The sequence below is a fragment of the Saimiri boliviensis genome, chromosome 6, assembly GCF_048565385.1.
Source record: "Saimiri boliviensis isolate mSaiBol1 chromosome 6, mSaiBol1.pri, whole genome shotgun sequence".
Lineage (NCBI taxonomy): Eukaryota > Metazoa > Chordata > Mammalia > Primates > Cebidae > Saimiri > Saimiri boliviensis.
Genome location: NC_133454.1, coordinates 69,995,947 through 70,018,785, shown reverse-complemented (window position 1 = coordinate 70,018,785; position 22,839 = coordinate 69,995,947). Strand labels below are relative to the sequence as shown.

The following is a 22,839-nucleotide window of genomic DNA, read 5'->3' as shown; positions in this document are numbered from 1 at the left end:
GCTGTGGCTTTGATAAAGGACCCCACAAGCTGCATTTTGAACACCTCTAGCTCCATTACTATTCATACACATCTTCCTGGAGAGACCCCAAATGCAATGTTACATGTCCAGAGTCAACTGTGTTGTTAGCTAATGGATGTTGGTTGGAACATAAGGGCAGGATTGAAAGCTAAGACTTCAGAAGTATATACTGGCTGGATGAAGAGCAAGAAAGCAGACTGGAATGGCTGAGGCTGCAGCAGAGGGAAAATTCTAGAAGGAAAGAGATTTTCATGCTTGAAAGCTTTCATTTGCAAGGAATGAAGTGTGCTGGAAAAAGGGGTTCTTGGTGGCAAAAGAATGAGAGACATCTGGAGAACATGTAAGGAAAGGAGAGAGAAAGAAGATGCCTCAATAGCAGAGAAGGCTGGAGGCATCTAGGAAGTAGGATCAGAATAATAAGGCATCATGTAGAAGGTAGGAACGGAACCAAGACATACTAATTACCGCTGTGTCCTAGGCACCAGCTGTTCTCCTGAATCATCTCGTTTAATCCTCACAATGTCCAGCACAGTGCTTGGCATATAGTAGGCATTTAAAAATATGTTGAATATTTGATAATAATTAACTAAAAATAAAATCAATATTTAATATTAAATCAATAAAAGCATGAACAATCCTAAGAGATGTCTATTACCAATCACATCTTACAGATAAGAAACTGAGGCCCAGAAAGGATACGAAACTTGCCCAATATGTCACAGCTAGTAAGAGATAGAAGGACAATGACTTAGTCCCAGTGGTGGAAGGAGGGGAGTGATTTGTAAAGATCCTGTGAGTAATCTACAAAAAGCTGTGGTGCTTGGGTGTTGCCCAGAGACTGAGAGAGGGAGAAAACAATGAAGGGCCAAGTGAACTGGGCTAGGGAGGAGGGAGAGAGGTCACTTGGAAAGATTTCTTCTTCTAGAAGAATGGGGACCCTGACAGATGGACGGCAAAGGGCAGCATCCAGACTAACGCAGCAGGTGAGCTGGGTGGGGGCAGGACGGAAGCACAGCCTGTGCTGATATTGCAGTCTCTGTGGGCAGGTAGGCATCTGAGGTGGGCGGGATGGAGAAAAGGGCTAAAGTGGTAAAGTGAAAGAGCCAGGCAGTCTGAGCCAGGCTTTGATGGGAGGTGGTCTGGGAGGCGGATGAGGGGAGGGTGTGGCCTGGGGCTGGAGGCAGGCTGCATGCGAGGCCTGCGCTGGGGATCGTGGGCCCCCGGCAGCCCGCGGGGAGGGTCTGTGTGGCGACTACCCAGCCCGAGCAGCGGCCGCGTCTCACCTGTAGGAGCTGCTCACGGTACTCGCCACCTCCTCGCGGATTTGCCGGTTGAGGGCGTCCGCCGCAGCGCGTCCCCTGCCAGCCTCGGGACCGGTGGCCTGGACCAGGGCCTGGGCCGTGGGCAGCGGCGTCTGCTCCTGCCCCAGGCCCTCGGCACGGCGCCCCATCCAGGCGGGCCCGGCCTTCCTGCGCGTGTCGCGCTCGTCCGCCCCGGACGCCTTTCCGGCCGCCAGGCCACCCGCTCCGCCGGGGGCCGCCTCCTGCTCCCGGGCCTCAGCAGCCGCCTGCAGTGGCCAGCGCTCCTGGCTCTGTGGCCGGCGCTTGGGCGCCCCGAGGATGGGCGCCGACGCCTGGGAGGCCGCGGGGATCTGCACGGGCTTGGGGATCCACGGGTGGTCCCCGCGGCGCGGCAGCGGCCAGGCGCGGAAGTCCTTCTGGTACTGGGTCTCGCGCTCGAAGGGCGCGTCGGAGGGCTGGTACTCGCTGCGCGGCCGGCAGCTGGGCTCCGGCCGCTGCACCTTCCAGGCGCGGTAGTCCTGCCGCATCACCGAGTCCGCGGGGCCGGAGGTGGAGCCCAAGCCCAGGCCCGGGCCAGGCCCGCTCCGGCCGGGGCCCGCCGCCGGCTCGCGCTCGCCGCTAGGCCCAGGCGCTGGCCCGGTTGCCCGGGCAACTGCATCCAACTCGCCCTGGGCCGGCTGCGTCTCTATGGCAACCGTGCGCGCCAAGGGGGGCGCGAGAGCCGGCTGCGCCTGGGGCTGCGGCGGCGGCGGTGGCTGCGGAGGGGCGCCCGGGTGTTCGGTGGCCTCCGAGTACTTGGTGAAAACCAGCGGCACCGCGATGTCCGCCTTGTCCAACTGGTTCCAGAAGCGGGCGATGCAGCAGGCCCTCGTGATGCACGGCCACGCCATGATGCTCGCTGCAAAGCCGGCCCCTCTTTCTTTTTGTGGTTCTAAAGCAAGTCTCTAATCTTCCTTCGGCCTCCTACTCTTACCGGCCAATGTGATTCCCACCGTTTTCTCCCCCGGATCAGCCGGAGCTAGTTCGCCCTACTCCGTCAGCGAGCACCCGGGGAGAGCGATCCTAAGAGAGTCGGTAAAGTCCCTCGATTACCGGTTGCAAACGCCTTTGGGAGCGCAGTCTGCTACCAGCGCCGAAGGGCGAGAAGCGCGGCGTCCCCGAGTCCCCGGCGAGGGTGTCTGGGACGCGCCCCTCCCTGCGGCTGCGGCGGCGCACAGACCTCGGCCGAGCGAGGCGACGTGAGGAGAGGTGGCTGCCGGCTTAAGCCATGGCGCAGAGGAGGGGCCGGGCGGTGCGGCCGCAGGGTCGGCGGACGGGGCTCGAGTCTCCTTCCCGCCGGCGTCGGATTGCAGCCGGCCACCTAGCAGGGATGGGAGGCCATCACCCCCAGCGGAGACCGAGCATTGCTGTCTCCGCCGCTGCCCGCGAGGATGCCGCAGCCGCCGCCGCCGCCTCTTCTCCTAGGAAGCGACCCCACCCTTTTCTGCAGCTCTCAGTCTCCACCGCTGCCCGCGAATGATGGTGCAGCCGCTGCCGCCGCCGCCTCTGCCTCTGCTGCAGGGAAGCGGCCCCACCCTTTTATGCCGCTCAGCAGGGGGAAAAAAATCCAGGAACGTTGCTGATTGAAAGAGTGCTGCAGGAGAAAAACACACACACACACACACACACAAAACACCTGCTGTCGTCAGCGCGGCGCTGCTGGGAGTTTACCCCCTCTCCCCACCTCCCTCTGCCCTGGCAGCTCCTCCCTCCTCTGCTCCCGGGCAACAGCAGAATCTGGGGCTCTAGTGGGTTCAAGTCCTAAGCTCCTGAGAACTTTCTGTCCTTGTGCTTGTCGCTTCATCCCCAAGAGTCAGAGACTCTTCTTTTGCAAAATAGGGCCAATCATTGGGGGGGTGAGGGCTATTAAATTTTAAACCATGTTGGAAACTCCTAGTGAAATATCTGTCCCAGAATAGATGCTTTGAAAAGGGGAGCTGCCTGTAGTCAAAACCAGCGGGCTGTGTGTGAGCCCAGTTTGGCTGCCTCCTGGTTCAAGCACTTGCCAGTCTTGTACACAGGCCTTGCTCAGATGTGTGGGAATGGGAACCCCAGGACTGGTGGTGCCCTAGCGGTTCCTTTCCTAGGGAATTCCCCAAGAACCACCCAGTTCCTGTTCAGTTCAGGGGCCACACTGGGCAGAGGTGGAGAAAAGAAGATTCTTGAAAGGGGCTTAATTGTGGAGGTTGGGGGTGGGTCGTGCGGTACCCTAGGAAAGGGCAGTGCCTGACTGCAGGGGCTTTCTGGCACGTTCTCACTCCTTGCCTTTGCTCTTCTTCTATCTTCAAAGCAGAAGAGATTTTGGAGTCCAAAAAACCTGGTTTGGCTCTGCCACTTTCTGTGTCATTTAGTCTCCTCACCTGTAGAATGGATAAAATAATAGCTGCCTCAAAAATGGTTCTATGGGCTGGGCCTAGTGGCTCAGGCCTGTAATCCCAGCACTTTGGGAGGCCGAGGCCGGTGGATGACCTGAGGTCGGGAGTTGGAGACCACCCTGGCCAACATGGTGAAACACCGTCTCTACTAAAAATACAAAAGTTAGCTGGTACAAAAATTAGCTGGGCGAGGTGATAGTGCCTGTAATCCCAGCTACTCGGGAGGCTGAGGCAGAAGAATTGCTTGAATCTAGGCGGTGGAGGTTGCAGTGAGCTTAGATAGTGCCATCGCACTCCAGGGTGAAAGAGCATAACTCCATCTCAAAAAGAAAAAAAAAAAAGTGGTTTTATGAGGATAGTTAGGGACTCAGGGCAGAAGCTTTGAGTCAGATCTAATCTGCAGGGATTAAAATCCTGGCTTTTGTAGCTCTTCGCTGTATGGCAATGGGCAAATCACTGCAATCTTCTGACCTTCAGTTTCATCTGTGAATGGTACCAATGCTTAACTTGCAAGGTTGTTCTAAGAATTAAAATGAGATAATGCACTAAAAATGTTTACCACAACATCTGGCATATGGCAATAGCTCAATAAATGGCAGCTATCAGTATTCAAAAGGCCCACCCAGAAGACCCATAAGTGGCGCTTCCCAAGAAACCACTTGGACACTTTCTCCAGGAGATCTCTTGATCCTCCAAGTAACTTTTGTTCTCTGTTTGCTATCTCTCTATTTATGTCTCCTGTGCTTCTCCACTAGCTACATTCACTGGACTTCAACTCTTTTTCCCTCCAATATAGGCAGAGTTTTCAGCATCAGTTAAGCTGGGAGCATTGGTGTTTCTAGAGGAAAAAGTCATGTATGTGTTTAGATTAAAAACTGATTGCACAGCACAGCTTTTCTTTAACCCTAGAACCAAACAAGATGAGAAGACAGCTCTGATTAGTCAATTATCTGTTGAACTTCCTTCCACTTAGGTCTTTGCCTCTTGGTGATTTGATTTGAGTTCCATAAATAAAATGATGCCTGGTGCTGTTTTCCAGTCATTAGGAGATACATTTTTATAAAGAACATAATCTGAGGCTGGGCGCAGTGGCTCATGCTTGTAATCCCACCACCACCACTTTGAGAGGCTGACGCAGGTAGATCACGAGATCAGGAGTTCAAGACCAGCCTACCAAAATGGTGAAACCCGTCTCTACTAAAAGTACAGAAATTAGCTGGGCGTGGTGGCACACACCTGTAATCCCAGCTACTCAGGAAGCTGAGGCAGGAGAATTACTTGAACCCAGGAGGCAGAGGTTGTGGTGAACTGAGATCGCGCCATTGCACTCCAGTGCTCCATCCTGGGTAACAGAGCAAGACTCTGTCTCAAAAAAGAATGTAATCTGGTCATACATTTCCACCCCTCAGTCCTGCAGAACTCCCTAGGATTTGGCTGATGTATTTCCAATAATGACTTCTGAAAGTTTAAAATAGGCTAAAAATTGGAGGGAGGAGTTTTATTCTGAGAATAATTGATACTTTCTCCTTTCATTTAGCAAGTCTCCTCTCCTGATGCCTACTTTGTGCCTTGAGAACTATAGGACACATATGGATTCTAGCTCTGGAGGAGCCCTCACTTGGAGGAATGCATTATTGGAGGACTGAGAGACAGACACGTAAGTAAATAATTACCAAAGAGTATGGTCAACATAACAGAGGTTAACACTGGCGCCGAATGAATGATTTGTGAGAGATGAATAGGAGTTCTCTCAGCATGAGGAGTGTAAGTAAAGTATCCCAGGCAATTTTATCATTAACATCACCTTCCACGTTTATTTACTTAGATTTGAAAAATGCATTCAATTGTACAACCTCCTTGGACCATCCAATGACCCTGTGGGATAGATAAGTCTAGTGGTCATCTGTTATGTGGCTTATTTAGCATTCACTCTGGTGGTCACAGCACCCATCATTTGACTTTTGAGGGCCACTCTTCTACTTTCAGGCTATGTGGTTCAGGTGGGGTTAATTCTGCACCACCTACCCTCTAGGGGTGACCATGTGACTCACACCTGTTTGCCAGGGGACTGCATCTTCCTGGTCAAAGTGACTAGTTTACTGATGGGGGTGTAATCCATGTTAGACAAGTTAAATAAACCCTAGACTTTAGCTGAAACTATCCTAAAGACCCACTCTTTTTTTTTTTAACTAGAATTGCTAAAATGGGAGACCATGAAGCTATTGTTAGTCGTCATCTTTGCCATTACTAGGGGGAAGGCTTCCTAAGGTTGAAGCAAACACAGAGAAAATCAGAAGGGGGCACAGGATTCTGATGCAATCTACACCGCAGAGCCCATTCTTTTCTTCTTCCTGATAGTAACAACTTCCCCAAGATTTAGCTGGGCACTGGGCCACCCAACCAGAAACCACATTTCCCAGCCATCCTTGCAGCAAAGAACAACCATCTGCATTTCCATGTCACTTCCTTAAAAGAAGTTGCTTGTGTGCAACTTTGTCTTTCTCCCTATTGGGCAGGATGTCAACATGATAGAGGTGAATTATCATTTGGGTAGTTAAGACAGCTCTGAAGAGTATGTTGTTGTGGTTAAGAACATTTGAGTGCCAAGATTCAACCCTGGGGAGGGAAGGAGAGGGGAACAAGACAGAAGAAAGCTGTCTTGGATGATCCCATGGGGCAGAGCAGCCTAGCAGCCTTGGGCTACCTGCTTACTGCTAGACTCCATGTGAGAAAGAACTATAGTGCTCTTTTGTCTGAATCACTGTTTGGAGTTCTCTTAGTATTTTAGCCATTTAAGATCCATGTGGATCTGGCCATGCCTGAACAAATTTGAAGTATATAAAAACAACAGAGTACTAAAATACTAGCAAATACTATCATGTTAAGATGGGAAGGAATAATCAGAGTTAAAATATTCTAAAGTCCTTATTTGTTTGTGAGGTGAGTGGAAATATTAACTTATTGCATTAGTCTGTTCTCACATTGCTATAAAGAACTACCCAAGACTGGGTAATTTATGAAAAAAAAAAAAAAAGAGGTTTAATTGACTCCCAGTTGTGCACAGCTGAGGAGGCTTCAGGAAACTTATAATTATGGCAGAAGGCAAAGGGGAAATGAGACACCTTCTCTACATGGCCAAAGTAGGAGGAAGAGAGAGAAGGGGGAAGTGCTACACACTTTTAAACAACCAGATCTCATGAGAACTCACTCACTATCACGAGAAGAGCAAGGGGAAATCTGCCCCCATGATCCAATCACCTTCCACCAGGTTCCTCCCCAACATTGAGAATTACAATTCAGCATGAGATTTGGGTGGGGACACAGAGCCAAGCCATATCACTTATTAACCTAAAAGGTTTATGAACCTAAAAATTCACATTTAAAGAAAGAAAGAAAAGGGACTATAGGAAACTTTTTATGAAGGCCAGAAATAAGTACAGAGAAAACATGGCAAATAGCAAATGCATAATAGAAATAGAAATATTTTCAAACACAGTGATGAGGTAAATGTAAATGTTCAGAATTTTCCTGTTAAAAGACAGAGAATCTCAGGTTAGAGAACATAAAACAAAGCAAAATGTACCTATACATAATTTTCTTATGAATTTTTAATGATTTTTTTTTTTGAGACAGGGTCTTACTCTGTTGCCCAGGCTAGAGTGCAGTGGTGCAATCATAGCTTACTGCAGCCTTAACCTCCTCGGACACAGGTGATCGTCCCACCTTGGTCTCCCAAGTGGCTGGGACTACAGGTGCACACCACCATGCCTGGCTAATTTTTGCTTTTTTTTTTTTTTTTTTTTTTTTGGCGGAGATGGGGTTTTGCCATGTTGCCCAGGCTGGTCTCAAACTCCTGGGATCAAGTGATCTCCCCACCTTGGCCTCCCAAAGTATTGGGATTGCAGGTGTGGTCACCTCACCTGGCCAGATTATTTTTGAGTGTCATATTTAAAATGCAATGACATAAATATTGAAACAAATGATAGAAAAAGATGTAGTGGATGAGGCAGGAGAATACAGTCTGGAGGCAGGAAACCTAAGGCTGATTCATTCTGACTTCCTAGAACTGAAAAGAAAAACCCCACCTTTCCACGCCCAAGTAACAAAAGGACTAGAGGCTACTCCCTTTGCAACCCCTACACTACCCCTTTTCTGTATTGCAGATGAAAAATGAAAGTACTTTTCATTGGTCCCCTCCTGCAGCCAATCAGACTGGTTGCAGACCAAGTCTTCATGCATAACTTTGTAACTTCACTTTGGCCTCTGATTGATCACTGTCCACAAACCAATTAGACTTACTGTAGGCCCCTATTCCCGTTACATAGGGTGTAAACCAAGTAACCAATGGAAACCTTAAGAGGGTATTTAAACCCCAGAAAATTCTTAACTGGCTCTCTTGGGCTGCTTGCTCCAGCATGCTCCCACTCTTTGGAGTGTACTTTTGTTTCAACAAATCTGTGATTTTCTTCTGTTGCTTTGTTTGTGCATTTTGTCCAATTCCTTGTTCAAAATGCCAAGAACCTGGACGCCCTCCACTGGTAACAGTATACTAATCAGAAAGAAAGCTGATGCCATTTTATTAATAACAGACAGATTTTGTTTTAAAACAAAAAGCAGTTAGGGATAAAGAGGATCTTCATATAAAAATAGAAGGAACAATTCCCCAGAAGCATATAATGTGGTTTTCATCTAACAATATAGCCTCAAAATATAGAAAGCAAAACTTGCAGAGTTTTAAGAAGAAATGCAAAAATCCATCATCATCATCATCATCATCATCATAGAGCTTTTTAAAAAGTAACTTCTAAGTGCAACACATAAAATGTTGTTTTTATTTCTGTTTGTGTGGTGAACTACATTGATTGATTTGAGTATGTTGAGCCAACCTTGCATCCCAGGGATAAAGCCTACTTGACCATGATGAATTAACTTTTTGATGTGCTGCTGGATTTGGATTGCTGGTATTTTGTTGAGGATTTTTGCCTCTGTGTTCATCGGGGATATTGGCCTGCAGTGTCTTCATTGTGTCTCTGCCAGGTTTCTATATCAGGGTGATGTTGGCTCTGTATAATTAGTTATGGGGGAGTCTCCCTTTTCCCTGATGTTCTGGAATAGTTTCAGTAGAATTAGTACCAGCTCTTCTCTGTAGGTCTGGTAGAATTCATCTGTGAATCCATCTGAGTTAGGGCTTTGTTGTTGGTGCTGGTGGTGGTAGTTGTTTTTTTCAACTGACTTAATTTTAGGACTTGATATTGTCTGTCTGTTCAGGGTTTCGATTTCTTCCTGATTCAATCTTGTGAAGTTGTGTGTTTCTGGGAATTTATTCATTCATCCAGATTTTCTAGTTTGTATGCATAGAGGTGTTCCTAGTAATCTGTGAGGATCTTCTGTATTTCCGTGGTGACCTTCGTTGTTTCTGATTGTGCTTATTTGGATCTTCTCTCTTTTTTCCTTTGTCAACCTCGTTAGTGGTCTATTAATCTTGTTTATCCTTTCACAATATTAAAACCGTATTATGGTTTTAATTTGTATTCCCAAATGTCTAGTGATGTTAAAATTTTTCAGTGCTTCTTTTATTTTACCTTTTTTTGTTTTTTATAAATTTATTAATTTCTTAAAGATGGGGTCTTGCCATGGTTTCCAGGCTGGTCTTGAACTTCTGGTCTCAAGCAATTCTCCTGCCTCAGTCTCCCAAAGCTCTGGGATTACAGGCATTTGCCACCATGCCCAGCCTTAGTGTTTTACATGTTTAAAAAATTACATTTATCATTTTAATTGTAATTATAAACAACATGGTTATTAAAATTTTTGCATGTATTGATCTCCATTCAGCACCTATACTAAACTTCCTAGTTTTAATAGTTTATAAGTTATCTTAAATGTATTGTTCACATGATGATAATTTTGCCTCCTTTCTCATTTTTATGCCTCTCATTTCTTTCTCTTATTCAATTGTGCCTCCTATACTTCCAGAATAATTTTTCTGACTTTAATGGAAGTGTTTCCAGTATCTCACCATTAAGCATCATGTTGACTTTCGGCATAAAATGTTTAGAAACATACATCTACTGTTATTTGACTAAGAAAGTGCTTTTCAAATCAAGAATTGATTAATTTTTCAAATGCCGCCAGGCGCGGTGGCTCAAGCCTGTAATTCCAGCACTTTGGGAGGCCGAGGCAGGTGGATCACGAGGTCGAGAGATCGAGACCATCTTGGTCAACATGGTGAAACCCCGTCTCTACTAAAAATACAAAAAATTAGCTGGGCATGGTGGCGCATGCCTGTAATCCCAGCTACTCTGGAGGCTGAGGCAGGAGAATTGCCTGAACCTAAGAGGCAGAAGTTGCGGTGAGCAGAGATCGTGCCATTGCACTCCAGCCTGGGTAACAAGAGCGAAACTCTGTCTCAAAAAAAAAGAATTTTCAAATGCCTTTCAGTCTCTTTAGAGACGATCATGTCTTTTCCAATTTAATAGTAAATCATTCTTGCCTTTTTGGTATAATATCAATTCGGTTGTGAAGCATTGTTCTTTTAATGTGCATCAGAATTCTATTTGCTAAAATGCTGAAGATTTTTTGCATTAATTTCATAAATAAGCTTGGTCTGTCCATTTGTTTTTGCTGCACCTTGTTAGAATGGCCAATAGTATCATAATGACTTTATATTTATTCATTTTTTAGAGACAGGGTCTGGCTCTGTCACCCAACCTGGAGTGCAGTGGCACAATCGTGGCTCACTGCAGCCTCGACCTCCTGAGTTCAAGCCATCCTCCCATCTCAGCCTCACAAGTGGCTGGGACTACTGGCATGCGCCACCACACCCAGCAATTTTTTTTTTTTTTTAACTTTTTACAGAGACAGGGACTCATTATGTTCCCTAGGCTGGTCTCAAACTCCTGGCCTCAAGTGATACCCCAACCTTGCCTTCTCAGTGTTGGGATTACAGGCATGGGCCACCGTGCCTAGCCATGGTGACTTCATAGAAAGCATTTGGATGCTTACCTTCTCTGTGCTCTGTAACGGTGCAAATGGAATTGGAGCTATCTGTTTCCTACTGCCTTGACATAACTCACCTATGAATTATCTGCACCTGGAGCTTTTGGGGAGTAGCTTGTTGCCTACCTGCCAGAGGGATTGTGTCATTCCCATTTTAAGCCTCTTCAGTGGCTTCCCACTGCTCCTAGAATAAAATCTGGACTCCTTACCGGGGCCTTCAAGGCCCTGGATAACTTGCACAGGTCTGTGGAAACCTCCTCCTCTGCAGTCTCCCACTGTTCACTGCCCTCGAGTCACACTGCTCCCTCTCTGGTCTTGAAACACATCAGGCTCTTCCCAGCCCGGGACCTTTGAACTTGCTGATTCTTCTGCCTGGAATACTGTTCTTTCAGCTTTTACTTGACTGGCATATTGTCCCCTTCAGTCTTGCTTCATGTCAATTTTCAAACAAGCCCTTCCTAGCCTTCTTATCTGGCGTAAGATCTGTTCTCTTTCATCACTTTGTTTGCTTAATGTATCACTCATTACACTTGTCAATTTTTTAATTGCCTATTGTTTGATACCCCATTTTCTACCCCACTGATGACTGCCAAATCCTTTGGGGGAATTCTCCCAGGATCTTGCCTGTCTTATTTACTCTTTTTTTATTCCCCATAACTATGTTTGGCATATAGCAGATATCAAAAAAGCAAAAGCAAAAGAAAAACAAACTAAAAATGTTGACTAAATGAATGAATCAAAGAACCCATGAAGGGGGAAACTGGGAGGAATAACAGTACTGTACCATTGGCACAAAAGATGTAAGCAACAATCTGCTAGGGTGGAACTCAGGTTTGCACAGCTTAGTTTCAGATGACAGCAAAGGAGCCAAGTAGAAGCTTCTGACAGACATTTGGAGATATAAGGATGGAAAGAAATGAAGAGGGTTAGGAATGTAGATTTTGAGTTATCCTCAACCATCAATTAATGTCTTATTCACCCCTCCACTCATCCATCAATGCATCTGTCTTTTCATCCATCTATCCATGCATTTATTCTCCGATTCATCCCACAAATTTTTGAGCAAATCATGAGCCAAGCCCTGGACACCAGGGATGCACCAACCAATAGAGAGTCCCGGCCGACAAAGACTATACATCTGGAGGGAATGGGAGGGGAGTAGTAGAAGTAAATTTAAACAGATCATAGTCAGTAGTGCTATGGGGGAGCCACAAGTGCATCATACAGATTGCAGTTGAAAACCTGTAGGTGAAAACAGAGACTTCATCTTGAGAGCATGCCAGAATCAGGTAGCATTAGAGAGGAGAAACTGACAAGAGCTGACAAGCAAAGGAAAAAGTAGATCATGATGAAAAAAGGAAAAACAGAAGCGAAATTATCTTACAGTAGAAAAAGCCTGGGCTTTAGAGTCGAGTGACCATGGGGTGAATTCCAGCCCTGTTTCTTACCGGCTTGGTAACTTTGGAGAAATGATTTATTCTCTCTGAGCCTTGGTCATCTTCTCTGGAAAACAGAGGTAATGGTACAAACATCATAGCAACGTTATGGGGCTGGGTCCTGCCTGCTGCACAGGAGGTGCTCACAGATGATGGATGGATGGTGGTGGTGCCGATGATCATGAGGGTGATGACTGGGTGGCACTTTAGAGCCCCTGCATCGTGCTTGTTGAGCAGTATACTCAACCCTGGGATTTCTCGAGGCATTGCCCTGGATATGAGAATACCGTGGCAAATTTTGGTGGAGAGAAGAGTGGGCCAAGTCTGTGCCTCCATCTTTTGCAGTTACTGCAGTTTAGATGGAAACTGGATACCAGCCATCCACTTTCTGGAAGGAAAATGCATTAGCTGCAATCCATTACACTGATTTGCTGACTCGAAATCTTTCATCATGAGTGCTGAAATTAAGTGATTATATATTTTTTCTATTAAAAAATATGCCTTCCCACTGGACTTAAATAGTAGGGTCAAATGCAATGGTCGGGGAAGTAGTTTTTAGTTAGAATCAATTTTGATTTTCATGCATATGGGAAACCATGGCTTGGCCAAGAGGATCCACATTCTGCCTTCTGCACCTCTGCAGAGTGGTGGCACACTGGAGGTACTGGGGTAGAAGTGAGGTAGTGGAGGCTACTGGGAATAGATCACGTCTGTCAGGCAGGCGAAGAGTGATAATACTACCTGCTTAAGGCATCCAGCACTCTGCCCGGTACAAATCAGCTATAAAGCAAACAGACCTCCCAGCCCTTTCTCACATAGGATTAGCATCTCAAGTGCCCTGGCAGCAAGGCCTCTTGAAAAAGAAAAGAAAGCCAGGACAAGGTTGGTCAAACTCTGAGACTGACGAGATTGTGTGCCAAAAGTGGCGAGGGAGGAAACTCCTCTTCATCAAGTGCTTACACAGACTGCCATGCGTGGTGCTAGTGATTTCGTATTTGATCCTAGCTATCAACCATGAGTTGGTATTACTTACCTCATTTTGCAGATGAGGGAATCAGGGCTCAGATGGGGGAAGGGACTTATCCCAAATCATGGAACTCATTCATGTTGAACCAGCATATGAATCCAGGCTTTTCTAACCCCAAAGCCTCCATTCATTCCCCACAGCCCTGTGATGCTGGAGTGCAGGGGAAGTGGGGTATTGAAAATAAGACAGATATGAGAGAGTCGGTGGCTCTGATATCTCTCCACTTAACTCAGAGCCATAAATTCTTGGAGAAGCCAAACATCAAGACAGCTGGGTCTGAGCCAGATGGCAATTTTGCACCTGCTGTTTCCACAGTGTCCAGGTCAGTTCCTGATAAGCAGCATATGCTCATCAATGACTTGTTGAATGAATAAACTGATAAGAGAGGTAGGAAGCTGGGTGTGGTGGCTCACTCTGTAATCCCAGCACTTTGGGAGGCTGAGCCAGGCATATCACTTGAGGTCAAGAGTTTGAGACCAGACTGGCCAACATGGAGAAACCCTGTCTCTACTAAAAATACAAAATTAGCTGGGCATGGTGGTGCATGCCTGCAATCCCAGTTAGGAGGCTGAGGCAGGAGAATCGCTTGAACCCAGGAAGCAGAGGTCACAATGAGCTGAGATTGTGCCACTTCACTCCAGCCTGGGAGACAGAGCGAGATCCTGTCAAAAAAAAAAATTTAAAAAGAGGTAGGAACATTAGCATGAAGGTCATTGCAGTAGGCCCTGCAGGTGAGGGTGATTTGGAGATGGAAAATGGTTGGGAAGAATCGGATGCATTCAAGATATATTTTGGAACTAGAAGCAACAGGAGCTGTTCATGGGTTGAAGGTGAAGGTGTAGGTAAAGGAGGAATCTAGAATGTTTCCTGCGTTTTTGCCTTGAGTAACTGGCAGGAGGATAGTGTCACTTCCTGTGAAGGGAAAGCTTGGGAGAGGTTAAGAGATACAGTCCTGGGTGATGGCGAAAAGAAGCAAGATCCCACCCCTGCACATGCTGGGTTTGAGGTGCCTTGAAGCTACCCATGTGAAGATACCCGGTGGCAGTCTGGAGCCCAGAGGAGGGTGAGGGCTGGAGATCTAAACTTGGGAATCATTGTGCACAGATGGGTTTTAAAACCATGTCATAAGCAAGATCACCCCGGGAGAGCGTGCAAATAAAGAAAAAAGAGGTCCAGGAACTAGGTGGGTTCAAAACAGTCTTATTAAAACAAACGAAAACAAAAAGCAGACGAAGAAAGGGGTCATTACTGTGGCGAGCCGAAGCGACTTGTTTAATAGCTCTGAGCTTGCTTCCTCCTCCGTCAAGTGCGTCCTTCTCATAGGACACACTCCAAAGCATGCCTGACCGCAGACAGGGGCTCGACGGCTGATGGAGTCCAAGCAAGGCTCAGAATTCTCCATACTGACAAGTCCTGGAGAGGGACAGACTTAACTCCTCTCCAGCCAAAGGCAGCAGGACTAGAGCCTTTAGCCACCTCGGTAGTGATCCCTTGCCCAGAGGCTTCTCGCGAGCCCTCGCCCGCGCCACGCTGGGCACCAAGTCCGCAGCGTCTCAGAATGACCACCAGAGGGAGCAGCTCCTCCCCGCGGGCGTTTGCCTGCCTCCTCCACTCTTCCTCCTCCCCTCCCTCCCATCCCCCTCTCACGAAGCCTCCGAGGGATCCTTCATTCAAACGTCCCTCCCACCTGCGCTGCGCAAGGCTCTGTCTCTCACTTTGAGTGCTTGGGGTCCCGGAGCCTAAGGATTTCATGGGCTGGGCAAGAAAGGAGAACAGTTATAATCGTGGAGGGAGAGTATGATGAAAGAGAAAGCAAGCCCTGGGATAAACATGCCCAAACTGGACCTAAATTCTGCCGCCTATTAACTGTGAGACCTTAAATAACGCCGGGCGGGACTAACACCGGGGTTGGAGGGTTGTTGTGAGAGGTACATGACATGCCAGTTTTTATATGTGCCAGTTAGTGATTATAACAGCACCCACCTCAGAAGATTGCTTTGAGAATTAAGTGAAATAATACACACAGGTTGCCTACTTAATAAGAGACACTCAAAAATGCTAGCTCTTTAAGAAGTATTAATATAAAGAGCAATTCACAGTGGGCCTTTAATGCTGGTTCTTTCCCCTGTAATTCTATCCCCATGCCTAGTCTATGGATGTGGAAACAGGCCTGGAGGGGGTGTGTGCTTTCTCAAGATCACTTAGGGAATGAGAAGTAGAGCAGTGACCTGTCATTCTTCTGTGTCCAGCCTAAAGCCAGCAGCACAGACAGAAATCTTGAGCCCTTAGGGCCAAACTGCCACACAGACACACACACACACACACACACACACACACACACACACACACGGTTCTCTTTATTCTTTGCTAAAGGCAAGAGGCCACCAGAGCAGGCATGGGACTTGGCACCCAGTGGCTAGTGGGGTCCTCTGTATGGCACCCACTGGCAGCACTTGGCTTTGGTCTCAGTTTCATTTGGTTATTTCTTGTTCAGTGATTCAGCCTCTTGGCTGAGAGCTCTGAGGCATTCAAGACCTTTAAAACCCAGGCCTAATTTAATTTCTAATTTTTAGTTCCTTGCTTGTCTTTTCCCACTCCCCCAACACTTTATTTTATAGACATTTTCATTCATTCATTCATTCATTCATTCATTCAATACATTCTCCACTATATGCCAGACCAGATGGTCTTACCAGGAGGTCTGCAAATAATCTTCAGTTAACATTATGCTTAATGGTGAGAAACTGGATCCTTTCCCCGTAAGCTTGGGAACCAGGCAAGGATGTCATCTCTTACCGTCTAGTGCAATAAAACACACAAACAAAAAGAAATAAAAGCTATATGGATTGAGAAGGAAGAAGTAAAACTGTTGTCATATGTAAATTTTCAGTGTTGCAAAAGAAGTAGCACTCAAATATAAATTCCCTCAGCAAGGCAATCTACTTCTATAGAAGGGTGCAGCTCACAGATAGAACAATGGCGAGTGCACACCTGGGCAAGGGAGGGGAAGGGGTTCTTATTCCTGATGGAGGTCACCCCTACTGCTGTGTCACTCCCTTGTTGGCTAGGGTTAGACTGCACAGTCTAGTCTAATTCAGATTGACTGTTTTAAAGGGAACAGGGGTACAAGCCTGAGTGGTGGGATGGGTAGTTTGGCAGGAAGGACAGTTACAGGCAGGTCAGAACAGGTAGCCAGGAGTGACTTGGTCAAAGCAGGTGACTGGGGCAGGTGACCAGGATGAGTCAGGTCAAAGCAGGTAACCGGAGCAAGGGAGCAGGGGAACAGATGTGAACTACTGATTAAAACTGGTGGAAAAGGTTGTTTACTGAAACTACAAGGAAGTTAAACTTTAAAATGGAGAATTAAAGAATAAGAGAGGTAAACATATGACATTCTGATTCTTCGAAGAGAAACTTAAGGTTCACTATATCTAACAACTGTCTTTACTCACAGATGACATCGTTGTCTATGTAAAAAACAAAACAAGCCAGGCGCGGTGGCTCAAGCCTATAATCCTAGCACTTTGGGAAGCCGAGGTGGGCAGATCACTTGAGGTCAGGAGTTCAAGACCAGCCTGACCAACATGGTGAAACCCTGTTTCTACTAAAAATACAAAAATACAGTCATGGTGGCGTGCACCTGAAATCCCAGCTACTTGGGAGGCTGCGGCAGGAGAATCGCTTGAACCTAGGAGGCAGAGGTTGCAGTGAGCCGAGATCGCGTCACTGAACTCCAGCCTGGGCCACAGAGAGACTCCACCTCAAAAAAAAAGAAAAATAAAAAGAAAAGAAAAAAGAAAAAGCCCCAAAGAATCTACAAAGTTTTCTGGAACTAAGAAGTAAAAATAGCAAGGACATAAGATCAATATATAAAAAAAATCAATCCTCTTTATTTAATTTATCCATTTAATGCAACTCCATAAAAACACCAATACTCACTATGTTACCCAGGCTAGCAATCCTCCCGCCTCAAGCTCTGAGTAGCTGGGACTACAACTTTTTTTTTTTTTTTTTTTTTAAATGAGAGTCGAGTCAGATGATGTTTAAGGCATCTCTGAAATTCTAGAATTCCTGGATGAATGAACAGCTGCATATTAGGGTTTCCCTTTGTATCTCCTGGGTGCCTCCTGATTTGAAGCCTCGTTCAGGATGTGCAGAACGAGTTAAAGGAATCAGCACAGTGTGTTGGGGACGAATTCATGAACTGTACGCTGGCTACCAGAGCCAAGGACTTCCTTCCAGCTGACTTCCACGTTCAGTTTTCCATCAGCCGGGAGCTGATCCGGAACATCTACAACAGCTTTCGAAAGCTTTGGGACAGGGCTGAGCAGATCGCGTTGAGGGCCATCTACAACGCGGCAGATCTTCTCATATTCGGGAAAGAGCTAAGTGCCATAGGGTTTGACACGACCCCGCTGCCCTCCTGGGCCGCTCTGAACAGCAGCACGTGGGGGTCCCTGAAGCAGGCTCGGAAAGGCCTGTCTGTGGAATTCGCGCCGCTCGCCGAGAAGGCTGCACAACAGGGTAAGCAGGAGGAGAATGACGTGGTGGAGAAGCTGAACCTCTTCTTGGATCTGCTGCAGTCGTATAAGGAGCAGGATGGCATGCGGGCCATCCTGGGTTCCTATGATAGCGAGCTGACCCCAGCCAAGTACTCGCCCCAGCGGACCCGGCGCATGCCGGAGGCCGAGGAAATGGTGCAGTCGGTGCACAGCCACAGCGCCGAGATGGAGGCTTGACCGATTTGAAAGGGAAGGCATATCTTTCTCTTCACCCCCGGGTATTAGATGAATTTGTATCTGAAAGTATTAGTGCAGACAGAGTAGAGAAATGGCTGAAGAGGAAGAACAACAAATCAGAAGATAAATCGGCTCCTGAGGAAGTCAGCAGGACTTCCATCGCTGAGAATATGCGTACTCAAATGTGCCACGCTGGGCAAACCGAGGAGTTTCTCTCTCCTTTTGATACATTGGATTCTTCTGGGCAAGTTTTTCAGGAAGACCATCTTCATCATCTAGCTGTTCAAGTGGTTTCCGATGACTGGACGAGGAGTTGTCGGCAAGAAAACACCTTCACTGCATCGTTCAAAGGCCTTTCTTGCTGCTGGATTAGAAGCAAATTCAACGATGCCTTTCCCTGTAGATCTTCCACGATCATCCACTATTACAACAGCCCTTTCAATAGGACCAAACTGGCTGAAGGCTTCTTCCAACAGTTCACTGGAAACGTAAGGTGAAAGATTACGAACAGAAAGGGCAGCAGCACGTGTGGCAAAGGAACTCGAAGCTGTCTGCCTGTCATGGGTGTATCACCGAGTTCAACTTTGGCAATTTCAGCCAAAGCTCTGGATTCAAGCTTAATAAATCCCAATCCTTTGCCTTTGTTGATAAAAACTTCTCCAGGGTCTCCATATTTAGCAAACAGTCTTTTGCATTCATCTTCCATGGTATCAGCAGGTAGATTCCCAACAACCACCCACCATCGCTGTGTGTAAGTTTTCTCTCCCGGCCTCCTCAAGAGAGACAAGCTGGCTTGAAACCCCTCCGAGTCCGAGATTTTCTCCTCGCTGCGGCCGCGGGGCCCAACGGGCGGGGGCCCCTGGTGGTGCTGGTGGTGGTAGGGCGGGTGGTGCTCGCCGTCCCCGCGAGGCTCCCCGCCGCCTGGATGCAGCGGCTTCGGGTGGCCGCCAGGAGTGCTTAGGCCGGGGCCGCCCCCTGGCTTTGGCCCGCCAGGCATTTTGCCGCCTTTGGGACCGCCCGGGCCTGGGCCAGGGGCCTGCCGCGGGCGGAGGCGGCGGGGAGTTGTGGTAGGGACCCCGCTGCTTGGCGGGGTGGGTGGCGGCACCCCGGGAGGAGCCAAGGTGACCGCGGGCGGCGGGGTCGGGCTTTCTTAATCCTACCTGTTCATGGTGTATGGTAATGTGATGAGAGATTCCATAATATTTTCTGATGTTAGATTCTAATATTTTCCGATATTTTATTTAAGCATTTTGCATCAATACTCATAATTTGATAAGTGTGCACTCTTCTTTGCTCTGCTTTTTAAAAATTGAGTATAAATATCAATGTTATACTTGCTACATAAGAAAGAAATTGGAAATTTTTCTTAAATTTAAGACCTTTGAATCAACTTATGGGGCATTAGGATGATCTAATCTTTCCAGATTTCCTAAAATTTATCTGTGAAACCATCTGTGCCTGGTGCTTTTTTGTGGGATAATTTATTGATAACTTCTCTGACTACTATGGAAATTATTCTGTTTAAGTATTCTATCAGTTTAGTTTGTATAGAAGTTTACAAAGTAGTTCTCGTTTCTTATGACTTTTAGAAATTTCTTTTGTTTCAATATTTCATTCACTCTCCTTTTTAATTTCATGTATGTGTGATTTGTATCTTTTATTTGTGATAACATTAGCTAGTAGCTTATTTCCTTTTTAAATGTAATTTATACATTATATCTTTGTTTTCTCGACTCTGTCATTAATTTCTGCTTTTATATTTATTACTTTCTTTCTTGTGCTTTCTTTTGAGTTTCTTTGTTGTTCTTTTTCTAGATTTATAACCTAGGAATTTAATTCATTCATTCTTAATCTCTCATTTTTATTTATATATGTGTTTCCTCAAAATGAGTTTCATTTAGTGAATTCCAGTATTCCAAGAAAAATGTTTTTGAAATTTAAGATGACTATATAGTGTATATATAGTGTAATAATGTAATGTGTGTATAATGTATATGGAAAAACTTATATGTATTCAGGGAACATATAAGCATTATATGGACATATAGTGTATATGCAATGTATATCGACGTAGCCTGGACACTTACACTAAACCTTCACTCCAGTGGCATCCACAAATTGCCTCTCCTAAGACACATGTGACACCTAAAACATAAGGGCACTTTATGATGGATGACTACAATCTTAATATCGTGGTCCCATCCATCACTGCCTGCTTAATATTATTTAAATTGCTGATTCTATTCAATCAACAGGTGGTAAATATTTTGCTCTTATATATTTGGCTAACCTGGTCTGTTTAGTGCCTACTCCAACAGCCTCTCAGCTGAAGTTTGCTCTGCTGCTGAGGGGACACCATATGCCTTTCCAGGGTACCCATGGGGGACCTCCACAGCTTTATCACCATACACAATTTTTGCAGACAAGATCTTAATGACAACCCCCTTCTCCAGGAATATAGATACGACATTGCATCAAGGAAGTCCTACACTAAGGAAATGCATTTGATACACACATTCAAGACATTTAAGCCCAATATTTCTTAATACTTTTGGGCTCTGGTGGCAACATATTTCTCAGACAAATTTTATTGCTAAATTGAAATCAACAGGCACTCCTGTGTGTAATATCAAAAACTCCTTTACTGTAAGCCTTTGGCAAGCTCCTGCAACGCCTCCTAGAGTCTCTGTGTCAGCTATGACGGTCATTAGTTGCTTCAGGGCTTCTGATGCAAGATACTGTCCCTCTTGGCCTCAGGGACACATTAAAACAACAAATGACTGGCTACCTATGGGCTGTCTTGGAAGTAGAGGCTCTCACAGCCTGTGACCCTCCATACCCAGTTGCCCATTATGCTTTGAGTCATGGGAACATCACCCCACAAGCTCAGCTCGGCTACCAAGGCCTCCCTAAGACACAATGGAGCCAACCCTGGGCCCTCTGGGATAGTCCACTTGCAGGAGGGGGTGGCCTCCTCATTCTCTCAGTCCCTTGCCAGATGCCAGGGTGCTGGAGGAGGTCACCCCTCCCCCAGGCCCCTGGGCTATCTAGGAAGCCCTTTGGTGTTAACTGAGTGAACAGGAAGGGGAGTTCACGGATTTTGGAAATGGCATCATTAACCATCACACGTGATGCAGCTTAGTGGAGAGCTGTTGCTTTCCAACCCTTAGCCAGGACGTCCCTGATGAAGGACAGGACCCAAGAAAAAAACACACTTGGTCAAACTTCAGGAAGTCATCCTAGCACTGGCTGTCCTGGCCAAGAAATGGCCAGCTTCACATTCATTATTAATTATTGGGCCATTACCTAAAAATTGTTCCCATCAAGGTAAAAAAACAAACCCTGGGAATCTCTTATTTCACAGACATCCTAAGTACAAATCAAAATCACATAACTCTATGTATACTAAGAACACAATGCAAGGCCTTGCTAGTTCACTGCTTATTTCTTTCCAAGTTACAGACATTACTAATAGTTATGAAGGCACACATTTCACTCCTTAGAATACACTATGCTGGGCTCCTGGAGGAAGCATCCAATAGAACCTTCATGTCCCTGACAGGGCCCAATGGTGGCTTTAATGATGTCCTCAAATAACTTCTTTTCCAATTCCAATACAATAAATAAATTAAAGATCTTAAGTTTACCCCAGGTCTTAACCTATTTTTATAATTTTAATCTCGCTCCCATCCCTCAAGAGTTAGGGGCCAGATTAAAGATGCATATTCTCCTGGAACTCATAATCATAGATTATCCCCTAGACCAGGCAGCTGCTCATCTGATCTGGGACCCATTTGAACCCAAACTTCCACCCAAAACAAACCCTGTCAGGTGCAGCCACACTCTGTTCTGCCAATGGTGGATCTTATCACTACTGCCTTGGCTCCTTGCATTAGTTTACAATCGGAGGCCCAAAACCTTCAGCAGACCACTGTTTTAACCAATTATGACAAGGGCTGAGGCCCACATTAACTCCAGTGGGTCACCATGAAAAGGACACACCTGTCCCGCATCCCAGATGACATTGCCTTTGCCCTATAATTTGCCTCTGAAGGTGACATTGCCTCAGATGACACGCCTTAACCCAAGACCTTGATGTTGGAGATAGCTTTGCCCCTGGTGCCACAGATGGCTTCACTCCTTACACTAAACTTGCACTCCAGTGATGCCCACGGACTGGCTCTGCTAAGACACACAAGGGCACTGGGCATTTTTGCTTCTCTTTCTGTACTCACGGTGTCCTTAGCCCATGATCTTTGTATACTCCTTACTCTCTGTTCAAAGGTACACTGCCACACACCTCTAAACAAAACTTTAGCCTGCTGAAAGCCAATCTAGAAGCAATGGCTCAACAGATAACAGGCATTTTGTAACCTCACCCAGGTTCACAACATAAATAGAGATGTTCAACATTAGTGGTCAGGAAATGCAAATCAAGAGTAAAACTAGGTCTCACTTTATACCCTCGCAAGAAAAGAAGTCTGACCACACCAAGTGTGAGAGCGGGTCCGTGGTGTATGTGGGGGGAGTCTTTCATTTCCTGGGGAGACAATAAATTGATGTGTTATTTTGGAAAACAGTTTGGCTCTGCTCCCAAACTTGAACATTCACGCATTCATAGTCCAGCGGTTTCTCCTGCTGTGTGGAAACTGTGGAGAGGAGAATGAGGCTAGAAAGTAACAGAGAAGACAATAAGGAAGACGGGGCCAGTCTATAAGCAAGGCTGTCCGTGGAGGTAGATGGCAGCTGTTCAGTTCAAGAGATATTTAAATCAACAAACCGCAGAACAGGAAGGTCATAGAAAATGACATCCAAATGGGCAGTAAGCATATTAAAATGTGCTCACATTTGTTAGTTGTTAGGAAAGTGGTATAACCACAATGAAGGACTACTACACACCCACCA

At 46.3% G+C, this 22,839-nt stretch overlaps 1 protein-coding gene, 1 long non-coding RNA gene and 1 pseudogene across 2 annotated transcripts in view; 1 reads left to right on the top strand and 2 right to left on the bottom strand.

The window, feature by feature from the left end:
* MAP6 (microtubule associated protein 6) overlaps positions 1-3,021 on the bottom strand; it is an 86,964-nt gene extending 83,943 nt beyond the window's left edge. Inside the window, exon 1 of the mRNA XM_039470617.2 lies at positions 1,305-3,021. Coding sequence (XP_039326551.1) covers positions 1,305-2,212 — 908 coding nt within the window. The 5' untranslated portion in view covers positions 2,213-3,021. The remainder of the gene's footprint in view (positions 1-1,304) is intronic.
* LOC141584846 (uncharacterized) lies at positions 858-17,178 on the top strand. Its single transcript, XR_012518064.1, has 3 exons — positions 858-1,004; positions 5,274-5,393; positions 16,650-17,178. It is a non-coding gene; the product is annotated as an uncharacterized LOC141584846 (long non-coding RNA).
* Positions 17,179-18,078: 900 nt separating this feature from the next.
* LOC101035649 (splicing factor, proline- and glutamine-rich pseudogene) lies at positions 18,079-21,959 on the bottom strand (annotated as a pseudogene).
* Between the last annotated feature and the right edge of the window lie 880 nt (positions 21,960-22,839).